The sequence below is a fragment of the Phodopus roborovskii genome, unplaced genomic scaffold, assembly GCF_943737965.1.
Source record: "Phodopus roborovskii unplaced genomic scaffold, PHOROB, whole genome shotgun sequence".
Taxonomy (NCBI): domain Eukaryota; kingdom Metazoa; phylum Chordata; class Mammalia; order Rodentia; family Cricetidae; genus Phodopus; species Phodopus roborovskii.
In genome coordinates this window covers 23,470,674-23,498,583 of record NW_026126433.1, presented here as the reverse complement: position 1 = coordinate 23,498,583, position 27,910 = coordinate 23,470,674, and the positions used below count along the sequence as shown (strand labels likewise).

The 27,910-nt window shown below is 39.7% G+C and overlaps 1 protein-coding gene across 1 annotated transcript; it reads right to left on the bottom strand.

Annotated features, from left to right (window-relative positions):
- Window positions 1-6,721: 6,721 nt before the first annotated feature.
- Ivns1abp (influenza virus NS1A binding protein) lies at window positions 6,722-25,852 on the bottom strand. The gene is made up of 15 exons (XM_051185960.1): window positions 25,704-25,852; window positions 20,808-21,020; window positions 19,377-19,505; window positions 18,825-18,994; window positions 18,633-18,708; window positions 16,500-16,673; window positions 15,798-15,923; window positions 14,335-14,442; window positions 11,240-11,369; window positions 10,816-11,040; window positions 10,152-10,273; window positions 9,923-10,049; window positions 9,713-9,844; window positions 9,373-9,546; window positions 6,722-7,856 (listed from the first exon to the last, which is right to left on the bottom strand). Exons 3-15 carry the CDS (start codon window positions 19,485-19,487, stop codon window positions 7,603-7,605), a joined length of 1,929 nt encoding a protein of 642 aa, XP_051041917.1. The 5' UTR covers window positions 19,488-19,505; window positions 20,808-21,020; window positions 25,704-25,852; the 3' UTR covers window positions 6,722-7,602.
- Between the last annotated feature and the right edge of the window lie 2,058 nt (window positions 25,853-27,910).

Genomic DNA, 27,910 nt, shown 5'->3' with positions numbered 1-27,910 from the left:
GTATTGCTACATAGCCCTGGTTATTAGCCTGATATGTCGGTTTGACATTGAACTTGAGACAATTTTCCTGCTTTGGTCTCCACAAGGCTAGCATGTGCTACTGTGTTGACTTCAGGATTGTGCTTGCCATGAAAACATGAGGATCTCAGTACTGATTCCTAACTTCCACGTGAAAAGCCAGCACAGCAGCACCTGCCTATAATCCTCATGCTATAGAGGCAGAGACAGACACCATCTCAAAAGTAAGGTGGAGAGTGATTGAGTCACTTCCTGAGAAAGGTTCCCTCAGTGGACCTTAATCTCACTGACTCAAGCTAGACTGTCCAGCAAGCCTCAGGGATTCTCCTGCACTAACATTACAAATATGCACTACTCGCTTTCTCACCAAGGTACTGGGTATCACACACTTCTTAATGTTGTACATAGAGTGTTAAATCCCTTAGGAAAGACATATGAGGGTGCTTTGACTCCAAAAGAATGTCTTTATGGGGCACATTGCAAGATCTAATAGAGGTTTAATGACTTGAGTTTATTAAGAGGCTTATTACCCATAGAGCATAACATAGAGCTTCCAAGTCTTAAGTAGTCAGTTTGTCAACACTGACTAAAACTGCTCATATTGAATTAAACACAGGATAGTGTAATTCCCTCTTGGATGGAGGTTTAGACACTCTAGTGGGTTGATTAGTAAAAGATCCTAAAAGCAATAAAAATAAAGGGTGGCCAGCTTGTTCAGTCTCTGGATCATAAGTGCTATGAGTAGCACTTCATAGCGTACAGATTTGTCTGAATACTTGGTAGAGAAGGACATTCATTCCAGCCTATCATGATGATTCAAGGCTGAATAGCACTCTACCAGATAGGTGGACCAGGAATTTGTCCCATTGGGAGTGTCAACAGTATGACCTGGACTAAGAGTTGACCAAGACACTATATAAACAGAGATTGACTCAAGAAAGCTGCTCCATTGAGATGACATTCACATTATTGAGAAAGTATTGCTCAGGTCTGCCTGTGATGGTCTTCTCTGAAACTAGCAAAGACCTACAGTGTCAAGGTGAAACAGCTATCTGTGAAGTCCAGTCTGCAGTCACAATTATCCAAATCTTGTGCAAGTCTTAGTGAAGTGTTATATACTTTAATTATTTATAGTTTTTCTTACTCCCCCCCCCCCAAGTATTGTCAGGGACCTACGAAACTAGAATATCTTCTCCTAGGAAGGAAATAGATCCATTTTTGTAAAATTGGCTTGGAAAAATTCATAAAATGGGACCAAATGCCTAAACATGGAATTTTCAAAAATATTTATATTTTGTGTATATAATAACTATTTTGCCTACATGTATGTGTGTGTGCCAGGTATGTGTCTGGTACCCATAGAAATCAGAAGAGGGCAGTGTATATTCTGGAACGATACTTAAAGTTGTGACCCAATATGTGGGTAGGTACTGAGAATCAAACCTGGGTCCTCTGTAAAAGCAGTAGGTACTCTTAACCTCTGAGCCATCTCTCCAGTGTAGAATTTTATTTGAGGCAGAGTTAGGTGTTTGGTAAAAGATGGCTATGCTGACTTGAGGACCAGAATATAACACCCAGCACCCAGGTGAGAAAGCCAGTAATGGTGCAAACCTGTAATCCCAGTACAAGGGAAGCAGACAAGAGAATCCCTGAGGCATACAGGACAGTCTAGCTGAGTTCAGTGAGCTTAAGATTCACTGAGGGACCTTGTTTCAGGAAGTAGCAGGAATACAGTCCATGTTGACCCCTGTTCTACACACGTACATTCATGGAGGTCAGGTGTGGTGGCTCACCTGTAATCCAGTATCGAAAACGAAAGGGTAAGAAGATTGCCTCAAGTTTGAGACCAGCCTGGTCTGCATAGTTATTTCCAGAGGCTAGCCACTATGGCTAATGGCTCACAACCACCTATAACTTCAGTTCCAGGGCATGGAACCCCACTTTTAGCTTCTGGCTGGTGTGCACCTGGCACTCAGGCATACAGATAAAATATTCCTATGCATAAAATTGAAAAATAAAAACCACAAAAATATCCATGAAGCTGTGTGTGGCACAACTAATCCCAGCGCTCAGGGGGCTGAGGCAAGATTGCTATTCAAGGCTAGTTTGGGCTACATGAAAGGCACTCAAATCTCAACTACTCCGTCCTTCCCCACCTGGCTAGGATTACAGGCTTGTGGCACCACACTGGGTTTGTAGAGTACTAAGAATTGAGTGCAGGTCCTCCTGCTTGCTAAGCAGACATTCTACCAACTTAACTACACTTTAGCCCCAAATTCCAGTTTTAACATTATTTTTTTGAGCTTTAATATCAAACCTCTACAACTCAACTGTAAACTAATGGATATGAGCTAAACTATCAACTCAGTCCAGATGCTTCCAAGATGAGAGTAACCAGTCTCCTAGTGAGGTAAAATACAGATCTGTCCTACACTTCTTCTAAGCCTACTTGAACCACTTTATGGGTTAAACTAGAAAGAAAAAAAAAATCCCTTGTAGAATTCTGTGTGCTTTATTGAATATATAACCATATAATCACCAGTTCATTCATGTCAGAAGCCATATCACCCCTACAAATTCTTGAGACCTTCTATGGTTTACTCCCATCCCTACCTTTGGGTTTATGCCAGATGTTTGCTGTTTCTTCTGTTCTGCCTTTTCCAGAATGCTACAGAATTGGAGTCTTTTGTATTGTGCTTTCTACTTGTGTATGCCCATGTGGAAGCTAAAGCTTCATGTGGGGATATTTTTCTCACTTGTTTCTCCACCTTCCTTAAATATGAAAATTGGTTGTTAATCTGTAGTACCTTAGAGATGGCCAGAGTACTCGGAATATTCCAATAGGCGAGGGGCTTTTAGAAAATATCTGTGGTCAGGCCCTGCCGTGTCTAAACAGATTAAGCAAGTTGTGTCTGTATTGAGTGTTACATCAAAATGAAAAGCCTGAATGACATCACAGCAAAGGAAATGTCCAACCTCATGAATTTACTTGCTGAAAACGGTCACCTAAGCAACACCCAGCAAGCCATTTCTTTTTCCACCATCATGAGTGTCCATTGTGTAGAAGTACCTTGTACAATAACCACTGCATTTAGTTGAAGACTGTCCTCAAGAGCTTTCCCAACCAGTGAAACTGGGGTTAAGATTGTCCTGCCAAAGATGGGCTGAATGATTGTATTGGGGGGAAATTAGGTTGATATGTCTACAAAAGCTAAGATTAATAAGCTCAGCCAATCTATGCTAGAAGCTCTCAAAAGTTCAATCTTCTGCCAGGGGCGAAGTTCTCACACTTTGATCAAGTCATTAAGATTCCTGAATAGACAGCGTTAAGTTTATTGTCCTTTAAAAGCAATGCAAGGTTTTTGTCCTTATTACAGTGTCTCCCTTGTTTCAAGATTTAAAGCCCTGTGGGCTGGAAAAGGGGGACTCATCACAAATTTGCATCATTGTGTAGGGTCATGTTAATCTTTGTAATGGCTCCAATTTTAGTGTTTTCAAAGCAGTGGCAGATTTTTACTTCTCAATGCTTGCACTCTATCAGTGCCTGCAGTATTCTAGAGTATACCATTAGCCAGTTGGTAGGCTACTGCGGCTTTCAGTTTGGGGAGCTCTAATCCCATATAGTTTTATGTGTGAATGAATCTTAATTTTACTTTTATAAGTAACCACCAATGTAATTGCTTTATCCCAAGCAACTGCACTTTTTTTTTTTCCTGAGACAGGGTTTCTCTATGTAGCTTTGGAGCCTGTCTTGGAACTCACTCACTCTAGACTAGGCTGGCCTCAAACTCACAAAGATCTTCCTCTGCCTTCCAAGTGCTGGGATTAAAGGCATGCACCACCACAGCTCAGCAAATGCACTTTTCAAAGTGCCTACATGATCTTGCATCCTCCTGAACTGTAGGAACTCAGTTTTTTTTTTTTTTTTTTTTTTTTTTTTGGTAGCTTTGTAACCTGTCCTGGAATTCCTTTTGTAGACCATGCTAACAACTTTGGTATTTTAATACATCTGTATCATTAATTCAGGGTCACAGGCAGAATATTTGTCTGCCCTGTGTGAGACCCAATCTCGAGTACTGGCAAAATGTTGATTTTTGTTTGTTTTCCTTAGATAAATTCTATGTAGCACTGACTGGCCTGGAACTCACCATGATATATAATAGGCTGCATCTGCCTCTAGTGCTGGGACTACATGTTCAAGCCACTATAAATTATTTTATTGGCCACTGTGTGAATACTTGTCACTGTATCATTTGAACTTCTGATAAACTTTATCCCACCCCCACTGAACTTTGTAAGGGTGGATTCGTTTTAATTTCCTATTGTGATTCACTTATTGGCTGTACACCTCATTCCCCCCCCCCTTCTTGTATGTTCCCACTCAGATCCTAACAGTGTATGTTAAAACTCAGCTTCTTCAGGTCCCCCCCCCCCAAGAGAAACAAAAAAGGTAAGAAGTAATACTACAGAGACTTTGCTGTGACTCAGGTTGCCTGAGGCAACCCTGCAACTATAGGATTTTTCTACCTGGACCCTTTATTCTCTGCCTCCTTCTAGACATGTTAAAGGTTAGATTAAAAACACTTGAATAGTTAATGAGGACTCTTGCATTCTACCACATCCTTCCCTAAGATCATTATCTCTTTAGAGAACCATAAACATTGAGCAATGGCAAGCTACTCTAAACCTCAGAACACTACACTAAGTCATAATAAACAAAAATTCAGTTGGGTGTGGGGACTGCATGCCCTCAATCCTAATATTTGGGAGGTAGCAACAGGAGAATCTGTTAGAGCCAGAATGGTCTACACAGAAAGTTCCAGACCAGCTAGTGCTACATTATAAGATCCTGTCTTTAAAAAAGAAAGAAAACCACTTCGAGTACAGGAAAATATTTTCTTGAAGTTTTAAGTTTTATTACATTTTATGTACTATTACAATTGGTCAAAATGTGTAGAATGGGGTTGGAGATAGGGCCAGCTCTCAATACCCACATGGTGACCCATAACCATCCCTATATAATTCTAATTCCAGGTGATGGGACACCCTTTTGACTTCCGTGGGTACTGCACACACTCATACACACAAAAAAAAAAAATACCTTAAAAGTAGAATAGAAATAAGATTAAAAAAAAAAAAAAAAAAGGTATGGTGTCATTAAGCATGGTGACATGCATTTAATCCCAGTACTCAAGGCAGAGGCAGGCAGATCTCTGAGTTCAAGACCAGCCTGGACTATATAGTAAGTTCCAGGCTAGCTAGAGATACATTTTTTTAAAAGAAATTGTGGCATTGCCAATAGTATTTTAAAATCGTTTCAAACCACATAAAGTGAACCCTAATTTTTAAAAAGTATGCAGGCAATGCCATTTTCTCCTTACCTGAAGAAAATATAACTTTTAGATGTAGATAATCCCTAAGTGGTTGCTGAGCACTATCTGTAGGTTGTTTTGAGGTAGGTTATTACTGCCTATTTAAAAAAAAAAAAAAAAAAAAAAAGGTTTAACTTATTGTGTATACAGTGTTCTGTCTGAATCATACTTGAATACCAAAGAGGGTACCAGATCTCATTATAGATGATTGAGAGCCACAATGTGGTGGCTGGGAATTGAAGTCAGGACCTCTGGAAGAGCAGTCAGTGCTCCTAAACTGGATCCATCTCCAGTCCCTATTGCTGCTTCTTTAGAAGCATTCTTTTAGGCAACAAATTTTGTTTTGTCACCAACAGTGAATTTAGGCAAACTTTTATATCAAGTATTCTCACACAATTTATATGAAGCACATGACTTCTGCAACGAGAAGTGATTTTTTTACGATCACCAATTCAAACTTTATTTCATGACTAATCAGAATACAAGTCTGTATGAGAGGCAATCATTAGGTGAGGTGATAATATTGTTTATGATTTATTAAAGCCACTGGATATCAAAATAGCAAAGCAATCATACTAGTTAGCTATAGAAGCCAGGCAGTGATGGTACACTTTTAATCCCAGCACTAGGAAGATATAAAAGGCAAAGGGTTGTGAGGATTCTCTAGCCACATTGAGGATAGGAAATCAGTGAAGTCTAAAGATGGCCCCTTTGGTCTGAGGTAGAGGTAAGAGCTAATGGCTGGCTGCTTTGCTTATCTGACCCTCAGCTTGAACCCAAAAATATCAGTCTCTGCTTTCTATTTATTGTGCTATAACTAGGCCACATCAAATCTGCTAACCTGCCAAACTACTTTAATCCAAAATCAGAATTACATAGCAGGTGAACTGAGTTTCTTTTTTTTGGTAGTTGTCACAGAAAGGAGGTGGCAAAGGACCAGCCAAACAGTTAAAGAAAATATACCCACCCCATGAGCCCCTTACAGTCATCTTACGCCAGCCGGCTGATTGGGTTTTTATAAAAGACAACCCTCACATTATCCCTTACTTCAGATATTGCAAGTGAGTATTTTCTAATAATTCTATAAGCTCGTCTTTACTGGGAGACACCCACATTGTAAATAATGGATTGAGTAACATTTGGACATTAATCCCACAGAATTTACTGCAAAGTACCTTTAATGTGTTTGCATCTGCAGCAAGCATTAGAATTTGCTCATTTGGGTACCATAAGTTAGGTGTGTAGCACTACACATCAGACACCAAGTCATCCCAACCAGTATTAATAATCCAGGTAAACAGAAAACTGAACAAAACAGTTCTGGAAAAGGATGCATTCACAAACCCAATAGTTTAATTTTTTTCAATCAAAGGCTTCCACTTACAATTGTTTTGTTAATGATAAATAAAGACAGGTTAAACATCCTACTCTGAATCAGCCAAGTAACTCATCAAACCCAGGTTTGAATTATTACCATGTTACTGTTCAACTCCATCTAAATAAACATTGATACTGCATTCTCAAATAGAAAGAAGTAAAGCTGTGGCAAATAAGTTTGCATTCTGAGCATTTAGAAGAAACACCCTGTTCTGCATCCTTTCCAACTGCCACTCTGCTTTGATGACTCAAATCTGTCACATTTTACTTCAACAGACAAAGCACTCTGCTGAGAATATAAAAAGTTATAAAAATGTAATCATAAAAGACTAAATATTGGTAGGCATGTCAACTTTCTTTTAATAAAAACAAAAATAGTCATTGTTATCTATTTAAATAAGTATCTTGTTATAGAGTGTTCCAGTTATTGAAAAAGGGCTCTTAAAAAACCCAACTGCCTACATTGAAACTCTACCCTGCTTGCCCCCTTAAGGCAACCAGAGGGGAGAGTCATTTAATGTGCAAATCGGCAAAACAAATGTGGAAGAGCAGGGACTTGAAATGATGTTCCCAATCAATTCATGGTTTATTCTTTTACAATACCAACCTTCAAAAAGTAACCAGACACCTTAAGAATACATAAACAGACCTTCATCTTTGCATTCCTTTCCAAACACAAAAAGTATGTACAGCATGTTTAATAATATGCAATATGCAAAAGCTTTGTGTTGCTGTTAGCAACATCTACCCTACCCACCCTCCTTATTCACAAGTGTACCTCTACTAAAACAATTACATCACTAAGCCTGTTAGTTTGGGGGGGGTCTTAAATTTGTTAAAACTGGAAAATTTTTGTGTAAGGGCTCCACTCATTTGACTCAAGGTTATAGACTTCCACCGTATTCAGAAATTCATTGCCGTCAAATCCTCCCACTGCATAAATGGTGTTCCCCACAGTTGTGATCCCAGCATTGCTTCTCGGTGAAGTCATATTTCCCATCATCTTCCATTCATTTCTAGTTGGATCATACATCTCCATACAACTGATGGCATGAGAGCCATCAAAGCCACCACCTACAAATAGTTTTCCTAAAAAAAGAAAACAGGACTGTCAGTCTAAAGAAATTCAGGGGAAAAAAAATCTCAGGTTTTATGTAGAAATTTTTAAAAAAGTTTTAATTAAATACTTCTGTAGGTATTTAACTTATTTGACTTGTAATGTCACCATTTAGGAAGCGAAGTTGAGTTCTACCAGACTGAGGTCAGCCTGGGCCACAGTGAGATTTTTGTTTTACAAAAACAATGAAAAGGTCTGTGTAACTGTGACAAGAATACTGGAAACCATAGCTCTAAGATGAGTTAAGTGGACAATAATCCATTCCTATAGAAACTTATGCAACTACAGGAATAAAAGGGCAGAAATGGAACCATCTTAACATCTTAAGTACATCACCCACAAATCTCTGGCAATTACTATTGTGACTATCTCACTGTTGAAAAAAGAGACATAAAGAAAGTAGAAAACTTGTCTAAAGATATGAGTGAGTGACAAACATAGTTCTGTATATTCAAAGTTGTTACAGAGGGGCTGGGATATCATTCATTCATACATACATGTCATTGAGGCCCTGGTTTAAACCAGCACCACAAAGTTACAGAAAAGAGATCAGATGACTGAACCTCTAGAGTTTTCATCTGCATACAACTTTTGGTATGGATTCCGCTTCCAAAAACACTTAAGACTACTTTCAAGTTTCAATAGTTAAATATACTATAACAAAAATTCAGCAATAAACTATGGGGGGGGGAGCCCACTAATTCTCAGATTCATTACTTTATCACTTAGCCAGCTTGCATATATGCAGCTGTAACTACAGTGACAAAGTTCACTCCCCCCGCTCCCAAAAAAAGTTGAGGGTTCTGGGTCAGGAAAAGCTAACAACTATGTCAGCACACTTAATGCTCATTAACTGAACCACATCCTGGTAAGATGCAGCTTTGTTCCAAAAGATGTTAACTTATTATATAAATAGACAGGAAAACAATCAATAAAGACTATGTGAAAGGACAGTCTACAATACAAAACTTAATTGTTTTGGAGAGATTTATTATGCTTTTAAATAAAATTCTTAAAATTATTATCCTTAAAAAAAAAATCAACTCAAAATCTAAGGCTGAGTTCAGGATACAGCTCACAGAGGGAAATTTGGAACTTGGTTAAGAATACCCACCAAGAAATGGGTAAATGAATAAATTTAAGGTACATATCAAGTACTTAGGGGTAACAATCTTAATCCCTTTATTGTGTCACAAGAGACATATGCATCTGAATTAAAAGAAAAAATTATATGTATGACATGGTTTCATGCTACAGAACACATTGTGAAGGTCAGAGGACAACTATGTGGTGCCAATTTTCTCCTTCCATCTTTACATGGGTTCCAGGGAATCCAACTCAGGGTTTTTGCCAGTAAGGTAGGCATTCGACCTGCTAAGCCACTTCACCAGTCCCTGTAATCCATAAAGAAGTGTGTAATCGACCTTCCTTGGAATTTTGGAACTAATGCTTGCCACCTTACACTATTTACCTCTTCAGGATACTCACCATCAAGAACAGCAACTCCAGCTCCTCGCCTAGCCACATTCATGGGTGCAATTAAAGTCCAGGTGTTATTTTCCGGATTATATCGTTCTACTGTGTTCAGACAATTCCAAGATTCTGCACCTCCAATTATATACAAATAACCACCAAGTTCACAAACTGCAGACTGGTGTCTGCCTATAAAGAAAGACAAACCAGGACTATTACCAAAGCTCTCAAAACTATAAGTATATAATCTATTAATTCAAGGCCAGCCAGTTCGGTCTACAAAGTTCCAAGCTAGCCAGGAATACATACATAACAAAACCCTATCCCCCTAAACAAAACAAAAAGACCAACTTACGAATGTTAAGAGGAGCACAGCTTGTCCATGACTTTGTTACAGGATCAAATACATCACAATTTTTCAGGCCTTTTTGACCATATGGATCAGAGCCACCAACGATGTACAATTTCCCATCCAGAGCACACACTCCTAGGACAATGAAGTACATGTTAGTAACTTAATCACCAGGACTAAACACTGGCTGTCTCAGAAGAGAAGTGCTATTACCTGCATTACAACGGTTAGTTCTCAACTCTGGAACAGGGGTCCAGTCATCAATGCTTGGATCATACATTTCTCCACAACTTAGGTCATCTGAGTGTCCATTTGATCCACCCACCACATAGAGCTGTCCCTATGTCAAAAGTTATGTCAAAATAGTCAGAATTTCCCCTGAAAAGTTTTAAGAAATAAAAAAGCTGAAAGGGTTGTTTAATGGTAAGCACACTATGCTTACCATTAGCACAGCCATTTGAAAGCGAGCTCTTGGTGTTCTCATGGGAGCCAGGAAGGACCAATGATCTGTATGTGGATCATAGCATTCGACTGTTCGAAGACATTCCTCTCTGTTATAACCACCTTGTAAAATAATCATAAAAATTTGCTTAAAATGTGAACAGGGATCAGAATGGCTCGATTTCCCCCTAGAGGCAGTAGACATCTTACTATGTCTCCCGGGCTGGTCTTAACAGTTGTGAACCTCTTATTTCATCTCCCAAGTGCTAAGGTAAAAATCCATGTGTCACTAGGCCCCACCAGGATGTCTTTAACTAAACATTCCTAATAAGTCAAGGAGTAACATTATCTATGTGAGCAAACTGCTTACTCTGGTTTGAAAATTAGGAAGTTTATCTACTCTGTAGTTTAACATATGAGTGTATTATAGCACTTGGCCTAGCAAGCACTGAGGCCTGGGTTCAAGCCCTAGCATACCACCCCCATTTAATTTAAAACAGACACTGACCCTCTCTAGTCAAAGTTAGGCATATTCAATAGCAATGCTATTTTTTGACCTAAAATAAATAAAGCATATTGAATCCTGTTGCCCCAAATCTATATGCCAGTCAATATAAATGCTCATCTTCAGGCCTGTCTGTCATACACCATCGTTCCGCTCTTACCTGCAGCTATGAGTTTGCCATTCATCTCTGCTGTCCCTAGCCCAGACCGTGCATAATGCATGGGAGACATGGGCTTTTCTAGGAGCTCATCTGGCTGCATCTCAAAGCTTAAACTCTTGCTCAGTTTTGGAGTACTTGTTGGTGAGCTCTGTGGACTGTTCCGCCCATGGAGGAAAATGACACAGAATGTACCATCCAACACAGCCAGGCATAAGTAAGTGTTATCTGTGAACACAAGAGCTCTGTATTTACCATGGAACTATTAATATTTGGGGTGGGTAGAGGACTCTGAATTGTATTCCAGTCTCCAGATCAGAACATTCTGCTATGGTTTTCCAAATACCATTGCTGAGTTTTTCCTTACTCAGTCTCAAAGTGGTAAACTGACTATCTATACAAATAGACAAACTGAAGACAAACTTACTTGAAGTCTTTTCTGAAGCAACGATTTTCCACTCATGCTTAGGACTTTGCATTGAAGCATTTGGAGAAGAGAGACATCCAGTGGAACTGCCACTTATCTGCTTATGGCCATTCTCACGGGGTGGCTTTTTCTGCAAAATCAAAAGGCAGCTACAGACACCTAGCCAGAGAGCATTCCTGCTGTACCTTTGTTCCTGAGCTATTGCACAACACTGCTGAAACACTTGAGCGCCTTCCACCTACACAACACACTCACAGCACAATAAACTGAACACAAACCAACATTTTCCAGCTGACAAATTCCTGCCACACTTATACTACCACTTAAAAAATGAAACAGCTACATCTACACAACTGGCTGCTCAGAAAATGGTCAACTTAAATAATTCAAGAAACATGTTACAAACTAACCACCAGAATGATGATAACTGAATGTGGGGGCAAGATGGAGAAAAAAAGAAAATCTCATCTGCTCTTTGCATGAAACTGTCAACCTCACCAAACTGTCTATAATGGCATCCTCCATACAATGCCAGCAAAGAGTGAGCACAGAAAGTCTGCCAATCTCTCTGAAAGCATTTTACAGGGAATAAGTGTCAATTATTAGAAGCATGTAAGTATACATTTTAGGGCTGCCTATTGACACTCTAAAAATTAAACAGTAATCAGAAATGAAGTAATACTAAAAGAACCATTCGCAAAATTATAGGAACGGTAACAAATGATTCTTAGAAAATTCATATGCTTGTATATGAACTTTAGTAGATTGCTTTCAACTTCCTCAGCCCCTGCCCACTTCAAAGAGAAAGGATCACATAGAATCGTAAGTGCTGGGTTTGGTGGTGTACATCTGTAATTCCAGCCTGAACCACACAGAGGTACTGAACCTTAAAATGTCTACCATGAAAAGAAAGAACTGGTACCATACTTCAGTACCCAGTAAACTTTGCTCACCCACTTATCCTGGTAGTTTCTAATGGAAACTTAAATTGCTGGCATAAACAAAAAGCAACAGAAACAGTAAAAGAAAAATATTCTGATTCTATGCCTCATAAACAAGTCCTCATGACCTCTTTCTTACACAAACAGAATTTCATCCATCTTATTATCAAGTCTTCCCAGAAGGTTTGAGAGTCAATAATTTTTTTTTGGCTTCCACACTTTCTTCTTCCTTAGGTAGCTTTTACAGTCTTCTAATTACATTCCTATTTTCCAGGCTTCTCAATCTTCTTTTCCTATTTCTGAAATCTATGGTAAGACCTCTCACATTCTGCTCCATGATCTCTATTTAGGACATTTTAACAAGACAGAAAGGTCAGAATCTCACACATCCCATCATCTTCTCAAGCCTTCCTAAACCACTTTTAAGACCCCTCAACCTCTTTAAGTCTATGTATGGGCTCCCCCGTGTAAGCCCTCATCACCCTTGAAAATGTAAATTATTACCCATAAGTTTCCAAACTGTTCTCACAAGCTTTAATATACCCGGTGTCTGACTATAACATTTAAAAAAAAAAAGTCCAAGCCAACAGTTTGGCTAGGATTAACAAATCCCAATTAGAAACAGAACTGCATCTGTCTAAACTTTCTAAATTAATTTTTTAAATGTATTTTTACCCCTTGGTACTCGTCATAAATTCTTACTGTGCACGTAGCTTAGAGATAGTCATCTGCCTGCCATATGCAAAGGCCCTATATTTGTTTGATTACCAGCTCCACACAAAATAAATAAAATTTAAAAAAAAAACCCTTCTTGCCACCTACAGAAAAAAAATCAGTTGTACATGCTTACTTTTCCAGTCTAGAGTGCCACCCCAAGAGCAGCACCCCTGTGCAGATAATCTTCTAATGCTTCTCTAAGACAAAGCCTCTAAATCCTAAGCCTGCTCTACATGTTGCCCTCTACCTCACATCCACCACAGCCTCCCCTTCAGGCCTTCTTAGGGTAGATGCTCTTTAAAAGTCTTAACTCAGTTAAGTGTTTACAATTAACAGAGAAAACACCCCCTGATGCTCTAAGTACAAAAATTCAAGTCCCCAAATTCTTTAGAAATACTACTACCACAGGATACCACAGACAACTACTATCTGATAACATAAGCACACAAGTCAGTACACTATCATTGACCCAACTTTTAAAGGAAACACTCCGTCATCTGGGTTTACTTTCTATCATATCCCTCCACAATGCTAAGCTACAGCCAAATAAAAAGAATGTGCATTACATGGCTACTTTATAAAAATTCCAAACATAGGCAAAATATGTTTATGTTCCAAGTTAGGACAAAATCTCTCTCTGGGTGGTGGTGACTGAAAAGTAGTAAGAACAAAACTCTGGGGTACTAGAATTCTGTTCTTTACAAGAGCATGGTTTAGTGACTGACTCATTGTGACATTCACAATTTGTGGGGCTGCTGGAATATTTTCAGTGTTGGAAGACATGAAATATATGCAGGGTACTGGACTTAATCTCCAACACAATCTATTGTTAAAGGTATATGAATTAAGTATGTGTTTAATAAAAGATTACAAAAGAACTCAATCAGCACAATGAAACTATACTGTTTTAATACATTTTGCCCAAGAAATATCCAGATCATATTGTAACACTTCATCAACATAGTATAAACTTAACATTGTAAATCATGATACCGTTTCTATTTCATGAGAGTTCAGTAAAGAAATAGCCAAAATTTCTTTCATAGCCATCAACAATCTAAGACTACTGTCATCTTTTTAAAACTGGTCCTATTAGCCATGCGGGTTACAAATAACTTTAAAAGAAAAAAATCTAACCAAAATAACAAAAACCTAATATAGTGTTTTATTTTTACTGTTTTTATTACTAGTTGTGAACTGTATTTTGAGAGAAAAGGTGTAAATGGGATTTGTCTAATTTGCTGAGTTAGCTTCTACTGGTGTGGGGAAAATGCTGCAAGCTCTAAAATATGCATGTTTTCTCCCCCAAAAATGTCTCTGTCCAGTTAAAACAATGAAATCCATCCACTTTCCTTTATTAAAGGAAAATTTAAGTATGCTATAAAATTCTCCAGTTAAATTTTAACCTGAGGTTACCTCAGACTGTGCAATGTGTACCTGCACAAACTGAATGTGGTCATCATCACTGCCAAACACCTCAGCCTGTCCATCTAGTGGGTTCCCATCAAGCAGCTTGTGATCAGCTGAGTAGTACAAGGTTTGAACCTGCAAAACAGCAACAGAACACCCATGTGGCTACTGTCACCATGGCTACTCGCTAGTATGCAGATTACAATCGCCTCAAGGTAACCTCCAGTGTGCTTCTTGACATCTTACTCTGGCAGGATCCCGAAGTAAAGAAAAACACATGTCATGGTGGTAAAAATGTAAAAACCAAAACCAAAACAAAAAATAAAATGAAACAAAAAAAAAAAATCAAAATCAAATACAAAATCTTCTAAATACTGGCTGGAGAGTCCTTGGCTTGATTGGCTTGAAAGAAATCTTCATTGTTTTCATAGCTTCTATTATATGACATTAAGAAAAAAAAAAGGCATAGTACAACACATATATTCTTAAATATACATATTACAATAAAACATTAAATAGTTTACACCTCTGAAGATAAATGGCACGATTTGAATAAATATAATTCTCTCCTGTAAGCATGTCAAGAAAACACATAAAGAAGAAACAATCCAAGTTGCAATCTTCTTCCACAGATGCAAGCACATGACCAATGCATCTGATTTCCATGTGGAAAGTGATAGAATTTAAAGAGGACCTGCTAGCCTTTTTAGAATGCAGTAATGGTAGTGGCTGAGGCCTAACAGAGTAGGTAAACTTCATGGGGAGGCTTCTGTGGAGTGATACACTCAAGTACTCCACTGCTCCAACTGACACATGGACTAGTCCCAACTCTATCAAATTTTGTGTATTTTTTAAAAATAGCGCCAAGCTAATTAACTATATGTATGAACAACACCATTGAAAATCACAAAGCTTTAGAGTAAGAACCCTGTAAAGGAGTAAACACCATTAAATCATCATCGTCCTCTGCCCACAGCGGACTTTTCTTAGGAGAAATGGGGCAGGACTGCTGCTTCTTTACGTGTCAATACACTCGAGGTTTCTTCTTGGCTCTTCAGTCTTGGGGATCCTAGTTTTGTTAATAAACCTATGGGGAGATAAACCAATGGGGAGGAACAACCATTAGAAGTTTTACCTACTTGTCAAACTTAAAGCAAAAACCTGTGAAGAAAAATTAAGAATCTACAGAAAATGTCAGTACCACCTCCCATTTCTAAAGCAAGTTACATGCTACTTTAAAGAAAGTTTACAGCACAAAATAAGCAAAGAAAAAAAGAAAAAAAAAAAAAAAAAAGGAAAGCAGAAATCCAAACTGAACAGTTCATTCAGCTCACCTGGACACCCCCCCTGTTTCTCAGCTTAGGGGTACCTATAGCAAAATTTAAATTCTTTAGGGTCATGGTTATAAAATAAAAGTGAAAGGGAATCCTTCATGTTATAGCAAAAATAATTTGTAAGAACTGTTGGATCCCATTTACTTTAAAACTAACCTCTTCCATGAGCTCTTCCAGGCTGTCTCCATTCTCCCAGATGCTACGCTGCACCCAGTTGATTACCTTTGTGTACAATTTGCCATTACTGGGCAAGCAAACGTTATCTTCAAGCATTACCTCCAACTAGAATTACAAATAGATAAAACAAAAACCAGTGACATCCACATCAGCTTTGAAATTCTAGTTCTCAGCTTAATGCTCAGTTTTCATAATAAAAGTTTTATTCCTGGGGCAGAGGAGTGAGATTTATGAGCCCCATCACCACCTGAGGAGCTACCAACAGTGGATGGTTTCTAGGGAGGGAGGGTATATAGCTCCTAGAGGCGCATCCTGATCCAGTAGATTGCTCCACACATATCAGTAACAGGTAGCAAACAGGGCCAAAAATATATATGAGAGGATATGAAGTTGAGTGTAGCTCAAGGAGTGAATATGGTAAAAACATACTGTACATACTTTTTAATTTTCAAAGATAATGTATTAAAAAGCTGCATTCCATATATTTTCTTTAGTTTGCAATGAAATCAGTAAGCCTACATAAAAAGGAAGTAAAAACACTGGGAAGCAGAAACCCATTACACTACAAGTAACAACCACTTCAATGTATCACCATTATTGTAACCCTTATTCACCTGACAAAGACTACCTGTAGCTAAGAATGTCAATCTATCTGTATGACCTATCTGGCCTGCTCCTTACCTTTAGTCTTGGAAGCTTAAGAAACTCCTCCTCTTCTGAAATTTGTAACAAATGCTCCTGAATATATGCATCAACCTTATTCAACAAACGGGAATCTCCCATACAACTTGCAAAATTTCGGTAAGAGATGCAGCTACTAACATCCATTCTAGATAGTAAATAATCTCCACAGACCTTGGAAAAGAAATATAGATGTGCCATTTACATATAGTTTATTGAATATTTAATGTCAATATATAAACACCACATGAAATACAAAGATGAACCAGAAATCAAACTAAACAATGGGATAGCATTGAAGTTTACAGCACATGTACAAATATCAGCTGGGTAGGGTGGTGCACAAATGCCTAAAATCTGGGGCACTTGCAAGGCTGACACAGGAGAATTCTAAATTCATACCTAGCCTGGCCTACAGTAACAAGATGTCTGAAAATAAAACCAAACAAGAAAAAGCCACATCAAAGATACCACATAAAAACATAACTTGTTTAACAACAGATGTGACAAATGGAAATACAGTACAGATTCTGGAGGTTTTCAACAGCAGCAGCCAGGTAGGGCTCTCTAGAAAGTTAGTTGTAAGTGGGCTCTAGAGTAGAGAAGCCGTGTGTGCGGTGCACACGGAATGTAGCAAAAGGGAAGATAATTAGGAAATAATTTTGGGAAAAGAACATCTGTATTAGGAAAAAGCTGATATGTGAAACTACATGTGCATATTTGTGAAGTGGGGCTGCATGCATGGAGATCAAAAGACAACTTTGTGGAATAGATTCTTTGCTTCTACCTTTTGAATGGGTCAGAAATCAGGTCACCAGTGCCTGACACAACAAAAAGATTAATTTACTTTCATTTTATTTTCATTTTGCCTGCATATATGGTTGCCTGCCACAAGAGGGCATTAAAACCTCTGGAATTAGAATTATGGTTATGAGGCATCTTGTGAGTGCTTAGAACCAACTGAACCTCAGTTCTCTGCAAAAGCAATAAATGCTTTATAGGCTTGTAGGCCATTTTGTCTGTGTCACAACTGAAGCTCTTGTCAGTGTGACTAAAAAGTATAGATCATATATTGAATCCACATAGCTGTTCTTTATAAAACTTTATTAAGGTAAAACTTAGTCCTTTAACAAAATACTTGATTTGCTGGTCCTTACTCAATGCTGCCTTTTCTGCTTACAATTCCAGTGATTGGGGGTGCTGAAAAGGTGGCTCAGTGGGTAAGAGTAAGCACTTATTGCTTTCACAAGAGCTCAATGCTCTTACAGATGACCTGAATTTGGTTTCTAGCATCCACAGCAAGCAGGAAGTTCACAACCATTGGTAACTAGCTCCTAGGCACGCAGTGTTTTCTTCTAGTCTCTGCAGGCACCTCACATGTGTGTAGAACATACACATACATACTAACTCATGCCATCACATACTGTCAATATACCACTTTAATTCCATAACAGAATTTTTTGCATTGCTCTAAGGTGAACATGCAATTTTGAAACTGATCTCAGCCTAATGCTCAAGCCAGAGAGGGGTTCATGTCAAGGCCAAGCAACAGTTCTGCATAGTAACCTTACAGTACAAGTAATGCTACTGCCAATAAATATATCCACTGTAGAAGAGATATAGCATTTTGTATAACTTGATTTCCCAATACTGTGTCATAACCACAGAAAAAACATACAATTAGCTTAAACACAAAAAAAATTGAATGGAAAATTCATTGAGAAAGACTCTGGCACAGCCATTATGCCAGAGAAAACTGCCAATCAAGAGGCAGGTGATTCTACATTACTAAAGCCCAAGGGTCAAAACAACATACTGGGTTGAGAGGAGAAGGGACAGAATTTCCAAATTCATTTTCGTTGTTGTTTTGTTTTTTGAGACAGGATTTCTCTGTGTAACAACAGCCCCAGCTGTCCTGGAACTCACTGTGCAGACCAGGCTGGCCTCAAACTCACTGAGATCCACTTGCCTTTGCCTCCCAAGTACTGGGGTTAAAGGTGTATGCCACCACCACCCAGCCCAAATTCTTAATAATAACGTTTTTTACAGCCTAATGTTTCACGCGAGTTCTTCATCTTAACCCCACAGAACATCCTTCAAGTCTACTACTGTCACAACTTAGCTTACTCTTACCTGCTTGACTCGGTCCATCTTCAACTTCTTTGCTGCAGAATAAACATCTTTTACTAACTCCTTATCAGCTTTTAACCTATTTAAAAAGGAAAAAAATAAATAAAACAAACTGTTTTTCAGTTGTAATACCAGGGCTTTAAAATTCAGTTACATGGTATTCTCTGACCCTCTGGTTCCCTTGAAGATACTCACTGAGCAGTGTAAGCATAGTTCAGCAAGACTTCAACAGCTTCCGGATTGAGATCATCCAACTTCACGTGAGAAACTCCATGAGGGTCACTGTCACTATTAAAGATTTCAAACAGATATGGGCTGCAGCAAGCCAGGACTGCCCTGTGTGCCAGCATCTCATGGCCACAGACCTGAAATAATGAAAACTAAAATGAGAAGTCTTGTCAACGATGCACTACGCTAGATAATCAACATACCAGCTTCCTTTGTCTCCCATTTCTAGTTAAAACAGTCATAAAAGAAAAAAGTCATCTCACAGCTAGAAAGATGTCGCATCAGTTAAGAGCACTGCTGCTCTTCCCAAGAACCAGCACCCACATGGTGGCTCACAACCTGGGAATCCTACATTCTCCTCACGCCTCCACAGGCACTGCACACTTGTGGTACAAGCATACACCCATACACATAAAAGAAAAAATATCTTAAAAGAAACCTGTTTGGAGAGAAAAATCCAACTTGTATCTTTTATGAGGTTTACCTTTCTAGTAACAAAAGGTAATAAACTGAGTTTACCTGAAGTCGAACATCACAGAACTGCCCACTTTTCCTTAGGGCATTTAATTTGGCAACAGAAGATTCAATAAAATTTTCATCTTCAAACATCAAATATCCATTGGGAATCATTTTTCCTTATAAATTTGGCTAAACAGAAAAAATGAAAGCTAATTATTTTACATGTAAATAGGTTTTTTTTTTTTAAATTTTATTTTCAATCAGGAAGGCAAAGAGGCAGGTAGAGCCCTTGAGTGTGAGGCCACTTGAACACGGAGTTCAAAGAAGAATTGTGTGTGTGTTCAAACAGAAAACATTTTCATACCAAAATTCTGCCTTACCAACATACAAAAATATTCACCACAGAAAAACCTTGCCAAAACAACACTGGTTCAGGTTGCTCATGTTTTGCCCAGACTCTGACCCAATAGTTTGGAGGCAGTCATACAGCATTGGGCATCTCAACCACCGGGCCTGACACACATCCCTTCTAAAAGAGGAAAATGAAATGCTGTCCTGCTCAAACCTATATAATATAAGGGGTGACTTCTGAGTACATGTAGACTTTTCTGGACCTGGCTGCTGTTCTTCCTTTATTCTCAGATAAAAATATTGGTTGACAGGTATCATAACGCCCAGTCTGGTCTTAAATTCAGAATGCAGTCGGGACTGGCTCTGAACTCTTCAATCCTCCTTCCCTTACCAGAGGATGGGATTGCAAGCTATGTGCCCCTACCCCTTGCAAAACTAATTTCTTTGTAAAGATTTCCCACATATAATAGGACCTAGGCCTCAAATATGCTAAGCAGACACTTTCATGGAGGTACACCTCCAGCCTAATGGTCTCAAAAATGTTTTTCAACTTAACTTATAAAACTAGTGGCTACATAAAAACATACCATTAGAAGTGGTAATATGTCTTGATGCCTCACTTTAAGACAACTTAAGTCAAAACAGTTTACAGAAAGGAAAACTAATGAATGAAAGAAAAATGGAATACTTGTATTTTAATTTCAAAGAAATTTTAAAAACTGATAAAAATGCTTTTCAGGTCCCTGCAAGATGGCTAAATAGATAAAGGTGCTTACCACCAAGACTGATGACTTGAGTTCAACTCCCAGGACCCATATGAAAAAAGCAAACTGACTCCCTTGTCTTCCTACCTCAACACTCTTTTCTCCCCACTACACACACTCACTCTCTCTCTCAGTCACTTGCTTGCATTCACACATTATAATAAAACTTTTTTAATGTTTTCTTAGTCAAATGATTAGGGACCTCCCTTTTAAACATTAAGAGATTGATTCTATACTCAGTACAATTTTTGGAAAACCTGTATCTTTAAAAATATATATTTAGGACTGGAGAGATGGCTCAGCCATTAAAGACTAACCCCCACCCCACGAATACACACTGTTAATGTAATGTTAGACATGCACAATATTCACTTACCAACTATTACAGATGAGAAATGTGTCACTGAGAACGCAAATGATCCAAAGACAAAGGAGTGTTGAAACAAAGCACTTTGTTAAGGTGGTTGTGTGAAGGTAGATGTCTTAGGCTTTAATGGTGGTTCCAAAACTATCAGGCTTGAAAATGATGTAATCAAGTCCTTAAAAGCTATAGACACGAATTTCTTCTGTGATAATCATGCATCATAATCTGTATCAATAACATATAAGAATCAGTTTGCCATTCATCTAGGGAGAACAATAGGTCATACAAAATAAGTCAATACTATATTGAAAACAAAGTCACAAACCACAAACAATTCCTTTTCATTTAACATGCATATACTCAAAAGCGATTATTTTTAAAAAAAAATCCTTCCTCACTGTTCAAGAGGGATATGCTAGTCTGAGAAGTAAAGCACAAATATAATTATTAACTCTAAAAATCTTTACTATTAGATTCTAACCAATATGCAAATAAGAGATGGTTGCTTTAGGAGCCCGGAAACACCTCTGGGCACTATCCCCAGACACATACACTACCAAAAGCCCTGTTCCCCAAAGTGCTTGGCATTTCACCCCTGACTTTGTTTCAAGTTGCCTCTCTACCTGGAAAACCTTTAAGACAACCAACCCCTGACAGATGAACTCTCCCTGCCATGCAGCCTTTGCCAAGAGCTAGAAAGCAGTCTTCACATTCAAGACCTTCTCTGAAGGTATGCATGATTGTCCAGAATTATCTGTCCTGTGCTCTGCTTCCAGGCAAATCCTCTGCCATGTTTGGTTTTTTGTTTGTATTTGAGACAGGATTTCTCTGTGAAGCCTTGGCTGTCCTGGAACTTAAGAGATACACTGCCTCTGCCTCCCTAGCTCTGGGATTAAAGGCATGTGCCAGCTACCACTACCGCCCAAGCTGCTTGCCTTGTTCGTTTTTGACAATAGCCTGTGTTGTGTAAGGCTGTCTTAAAAATAAAAACTACATCAATTCTAACACCATGATATAATATTGAGTTCTTTACAATTTCTAGCTTTTCTTATGAAACTAGTTTTAACAAAACAAATGTTCTCTGAAAACAGGTAATTTTATCCCCCATGTACACAGAGAACACATTGGAGATTTATTAACATTTTAAATTTGAATCAATTTTACTCAGTACATGTCTGAAAACTTGTTTTGACCTAACCAAGAATAAAAATGTTTATTATTTTTTAAAATTTAATTGTAAGATTTTGTCTGTTTTTATTTTATGTATATGGGTATTTTGCCTGTATGTCTATACACAATATGTGCAGTGAATGCTCTGGAACTAGAGTTACAGTGTGATCAGCTGCCACATGGATGCAAGTCCTCTTGAAGAGTCAACTTCCAGGCAAATGTTTATTATTTTGATAGCTTGAATGTTCTAACTTAGATTTATTGGGGGAGGGGGCACCAAACTTTATAGAGAATTTTTGGATTAATTCTGACATATGCACTTATACAGTATCATTTTTAATTTTGTGAATGTCTTTTCATTTAGTACCTGACTTTCTGCCTATTAAGGTTAACATAAGCGAGAGGCATGATAGCACACAAGCCAATATTCCTAGCACTTGGGAGTGAGATGGGAGAATTAAGAGTTCAAAGCCAGCTTGAGTTACATAGTGAGTTTAAAAGCTGACCAAGGGCTACATGAGACTCAAGGGGAAAAAAAAAATCTTAATATGAACTTTACCTTTATTATCATCTACCCATCATTACAACTCTTTCATTTAAAGGGTAGTCCAAATCCTGATGATGTTTAAATTAACACAAACTTATTTTTGAAAGTTCATGTTTACCTTCATTAAGGTAAACTGGGGTGTATCAGATACCTTCTGGACTCTGTGGGCATCAGGCATCATCCATGTTGCGTGCATACATACATGTAGGCAAAACATCCACAAACATAAGGGTTTTTTTTTTTAAACTTAAAGCATCCTCAAATTTCACATTTGTTATTCTATATATGAAATGAATGCACAATAACTAATCACCTTTTAAAATGGAGAGAAATTTTGCCTTTCAAAAGCCAAAACAAGGCTCAAGCATCCCAAAGTCATGTAATAACATAAAACTTTCTTTGTTTTGTAAAATACAGTTTGAACTAGTCCATTTTTAAGAGTGAAACTGGGGTCAAAGGGAATATATACTGCTAAATACATTCCAGTTCTTTAGTGTGACCAGTATAAGAAAATGAAGACAGGGGGCTTGCTTTTACTATTCAGAATCAAAAGTTACTACAACCCAGAAGATTAGTTTAACTGAGGTATAATCAAACAGGTTTTCACAGAGCTGTGAAAACAGCAGACATAGCATTCCCCATCTTCCACTAAGTAAAAGGAAACATCACATTTTCAAAACACTGCTAAGAGCTCAAGGTAAACCACAAACATTATTTTTTTTCCAAGAAATCAACTATGAAGTAATTTAATAACTCTCTCCCCAGTGCTGGATTAAACCTTATGGATATCAGGCAAGCACTTAACCACTGAGCTACAAACATTTGTAACACTAAACATCACAGACACAAACTGGAATGACATGCTTAGAACAAAATGGCGTTAGTTCAATTCTGAGGCCTCAAATGATTCTGAGGCCAAATAAAGCAGAGGCAGATGAAGCAGAGAAAACAGCTCAAGCAAAAGGGAAGGGAAGGTATGACAGCACACATATTCCAGAAACTGCAGCTATTTTAGTTTCAATAGGGGGTAGATTGCAGGACGCACATTGTGGATGGTGAGAGAGAGGAAGTAACCAACTTACTTTAAGGTTTAAACAATGCTAAGTATGGACACCAGATGAAGGATTTAAGAAAGGATATTTGAGAAGATAGGGGTTCAATGGCATACCTGGGAAAAACATGGACATAAGACATTTAAATGAAGATTCAGTACAGCCACACTGGCTTGGTCCTTAACTAAGGTAGTGACTGAGTGAAGACTTAAGGTATTTCAGCATGGATGGTCTGCTATCAACACAAGTCATTTTTAGATAGTGCATAGAGAAAAACAGGAAGGAAAAAGAACCGAGCTTGGAATGTCCTAATACTTAGGTAGCTGCTGGGTATCCAGGGTGACATCAAACTGTAAAGAATACTGTTGCAGGGTTGGAAACATTAACTAGGTGGCAATTGACATATTTACAAGTTAAGTGAAATCCCAGAAATCACTCCAATAACAATACTTTAACACCAACAGAAGGTAGAAAGCTACTCAACATGCAAGAATTCCTATCTGCAATATACCATCACACTACTAAAAAGCGAAGAATTCTTTTAGTAGAGTCACACAAGCATCACTGGCTAAGACATTCAAAGAAACTTATGTGAAAAACCACATTCATAAGCCACCTATAGCATTCAAGCAAAAAAAGCAAAATCCCACCATTAAAAAGCAAGAGGCCAACCCCCACAAATTGAACCCTTACAGAAAACCTGAAATGCTTTTCGTCTTTCGAAAGGACAAAGTTAGAAGAAAACTGTAAATTGAGACAAACTATAGAAATGGGTATTTCTTAATCTGAGATTTCTCCTATTAAAACCAGAGGAAAGTCATCTCAGACCTCTCAGTAACAAAGTCACAAAAGAACAGTGGTTTAATATAATGCCTGCTGGTGGCATTAGAACATACTGGTTTCAATCCAATGCTACCCAGTCAGTGTTTACATCCAGGCTTACAAATGACTCCTTTAACATTTTTAAGATGTAAGTTTTTACAGGATTTAATCTGAAACTATTTTCTCATCTGTATTTTCCCTAAATCAACCACTGGTGTCAGAATTAAATAAAATATGGCCATTGTAACAGACTTCCGGAACTATGGTGTATCAGCACAGCAGGAGACATCAAAAACTCCCAAGTTGATGAGGTAGGTATGTCGGTTAAACAAAACCTTCCCTTTTTGGTCGTCCTATTTCTTTTTGATTGAAATGTCTGCTGTCCGAAATCAATTGTCTATGGAGTACTGAGGGAAAAGGCAAAGTTTTGGGTTTTTTTGTTTGTTTGTTTGTTTTGTTTTGTTTTGTTTGGGAGGGGTGGTGGTGTCAGATTTCCTTACGTTAAATCTTCACTTTGACATTCCCCGATGTCTTCCTATCAGGAACCTTACAACGAGGTCCTTCACAAAAAAGGGTGAACGCAAAAAAAAAAGAAAAGAAAAAAAAAGAAAAAAAAAAAAAGCACGCTCTCCACCTATTTCTTTCTGAGAGCATGGAGCCGGTGCCCGGGCGCACTGGGACCCCGCGCTCAAGGCCTGGGGCGCGCTCTGGGCGGGCAGAGCGCCCGCACACCCCCGGCCGCGATTGGCCGGCGGCGCAGTCACTCAGAGCTGACACGTCAGGGCAGCCGCTCCCTCGCTCCTCCCGCCTCCTTCTCCCCGCGCTTGGCAAGAAAAGCGGGCAACGTGGAGCTGGAACAAAGGACCCCGCGGTCCACGGCGACCAGGGACTCCGTGCCACCCCACGCCAAGCCCCGGGAGCCGATGTGCTCTAAGGAGGCCGGCTTCGTGTTCCCACACGCGGGGCGCGGGAAGTCTTAGCACGGAGACTCCCGACCCGCAGCCGGGACCCGCTACTGACAGCGGGAAACGATGCCCACGGTCCGCGGTAGCCACCGCTCTCTCCCGGGCGGGTCATCCTTCCTAGCGGTCCGCTGGGCCAGGTCCCGGGGACCTCCGCCACCCTGCGCGGAAGCCTGACGGTCCCCGCCCCAGCGGAGGAAGGTCCGGGACCACGGCGCTCGGCCCACGAGATCCGGCCACTGCGCGAGCGGGGAGTCCCACGGCGCTCGCTTCCCCCGGGAGAGCGGGACGCTCCGCACAACCACCACCATCTTCCCACCCCTTCCTCCCGCGGCGCCCGCGTACAGCGCGTTACCTGGGTCATCTCTGAGGAGATGGCGAAATTCATTTCCAGAGCTTCGACGGGCTGCAGGCGGAAGGCGCGGGAAGGGGCGCGGGGCGACCGGGCGGGAGGCTGCGGGCACAGGAAGGCCACAGGGGACTCGCAGGAACTCGCTCGCCACCACGACGCGCCCAGAAGCTCTGAGCGACCGACCTCCACGCGCGTCCCGGACACACTGCCTCCGTCGCCGCGCGCGCTCGCGCCGCACTCCCTCGCACGTCACCACGTGCGCGGCCGCCAACGCCTCCCGGCCGCTTCCGGCTCGGGGGCCTGGGCGAATCACAGGCGATCTCCCGGGAAGATCACGCTCTGAGGCTCCGCCTCTGGCAAAGCCCCGCCTACTTCCCCGCCCTCCTCCTTGGCCGCCCCCTCCTATCTTTCCCCGCTCAACTAGGTCAGAGCAAGGTGATCCCGGGGAGCTGGGCGGCGGTAGCCGCTCCTCGTGTTACTTATCGCGCGCGCTCCCTCCCGAGCCTCACACCCTCGCTTCACCCTTCTCCACTGACCAAGAACTGGTTCCCTCCTGCCTCCTTCACCTGCTCTGCCTTCTCCTCTAGAGATCCGACGTGGCGATTAGAGTTCTCAGCGTCACACTGACTTCTAGGCAACCACCCTAGACCAGAGCTGCTTGTCTTGGGGCCGCAACGGTTGTTGGGCGTTAGCCTTTACCCTGGAGGTGGAGTAGTGAGGAATGGAGGAAGAAGGGATAAGTCTGAGAGGAGGACCAGAACAACCAACTCCTCGTTGACATGATTTGGCTGAGGGTTCAGTGAGTGGGTGAAAACAGTTGAAGAGATGTAGTATCAGTGTGCCATAAAAAACAAACAAAAAGAAAAACAAAAAAAAAAAAAGTGTTGGCTTCAACTTTCTGTACCCCCTGGTTGACAGTTCCTCACTAATCTTGCTTTCTTTGGGCAAAGAAAGTAGCTTGGAGAATTATTAGTTCCTAGCTCTTCCTCCTGGGGCGTTTTAACCCAGGAGCCGAACTCGATTACCCACCCACCACCTAGTCCCTGGGAGGCAATCTGTTTAGGTCAAATGTGATTTAAGCTGGACTCACAACTGCTTCATATGTCTCTTAAGAGCATGCTGGAAAGTTCCCTTGATCGAAGATTTGGGAACTTGGTAAGATTATATCCAACCGTGCGTAGATTATACACATACTAGAGTTAGGTTAATGCCTGCTCTTGCTCGGTTGTGAAAGACACTTAGTCTAGATGTAACTTTTTTTTTTTTTTTTTTTTTTTTTTTTTGGCCATCCTGCTTAATTTGTAGACATTCTCAGAGCTCTTTGACCTTACTTTCTTCTCTTCCTTAGTTTATGCTTATGAGGCAGGAAACATAAATTGTGGAGGCCTTCACTACTTTTTAAAATAAGATCTTGAGGCCAGGAGACTTGTTTCCTTTTTTTTTTTTTTTTTTTTTTTGTTTCAATAAAAGGAGGAAGTAGAAACTAAGATGTCAACCGGTATGATTTTTGTATCTTAAAAAGAAAAAGACCGGCATTTGCCACCCGATGTTTCTCTTTCTTATAGTACATTATCTGCATCGCAAATGAGACTAATAGGGTACACAGTTGTTGAGCTCTTTCTAGCAGTGAGAGACTATGAACTGCACACTTTGGACAGGCACATGACTGGCCTGCTGGACACATGGCCTGACTTTGCTGTACACTAAATAGCGCCTTTGTAATCTGAAACAGTCAACACTTCTCTGAAATCTACAGTGTGATCAGAGTCAGTGAATTTTTGCCTTTATGTATTTCCTTCTCTACGAATAATGGCATAATTTACATACTGAATCGGTCTTTGAGGCATCTCAGTCTATATTGTAGCCACTGACACTTGAAAGTGAGCCATAAATGATTATTTGCATTATGTGTTTAACAGTAAAAAATGATATAATGTTGCTCTCATGACTGAGGACAGCAATAGAGTGCTTGCCTAAATAGTCAAGGCCTTGTGTTTCATCTCCAACACTGCAAACACATATGCACAGATTTTGTAAGAGTGTGTGTTATTAACTAAATGCATCTTTTGTGTCAGATAAGTTAGGAATTGGTGAAAATCATCTTAATTTCTCTCTTTGATCATGCTTTAAATATTGTCCCATACTGAACTCTGGCCAGTGATTTGTTGATTCTCCATGTGCTTATTCCCTAGGACTACGGTAACAAATTA

Bases quoted from the DNA above. Each gene is read 5' to 3' on its own strand.
- Ivns1abp (XM_051185960.1), bottom strand. From the start codon at position 19,487: ATGATTCCCAATGGATATTTGATGTTTGAAGATGAAAATTTTATTGAA. The intron at 16,674-18,632 runs GTAAGAGTAAGC...TTCTTTTCCAAG, and splicing joins AGATGGACCGAGTCAAGCAG to GTCTGTGGAGATTATTTACT. The intron at 9,845-9,922 runs GTAATAGCACTT...TCATTGTCCTAG, and splicing joins AACTAACCGTTGTAATGCAG to GAGTGTGTGCTCTGGATGGG.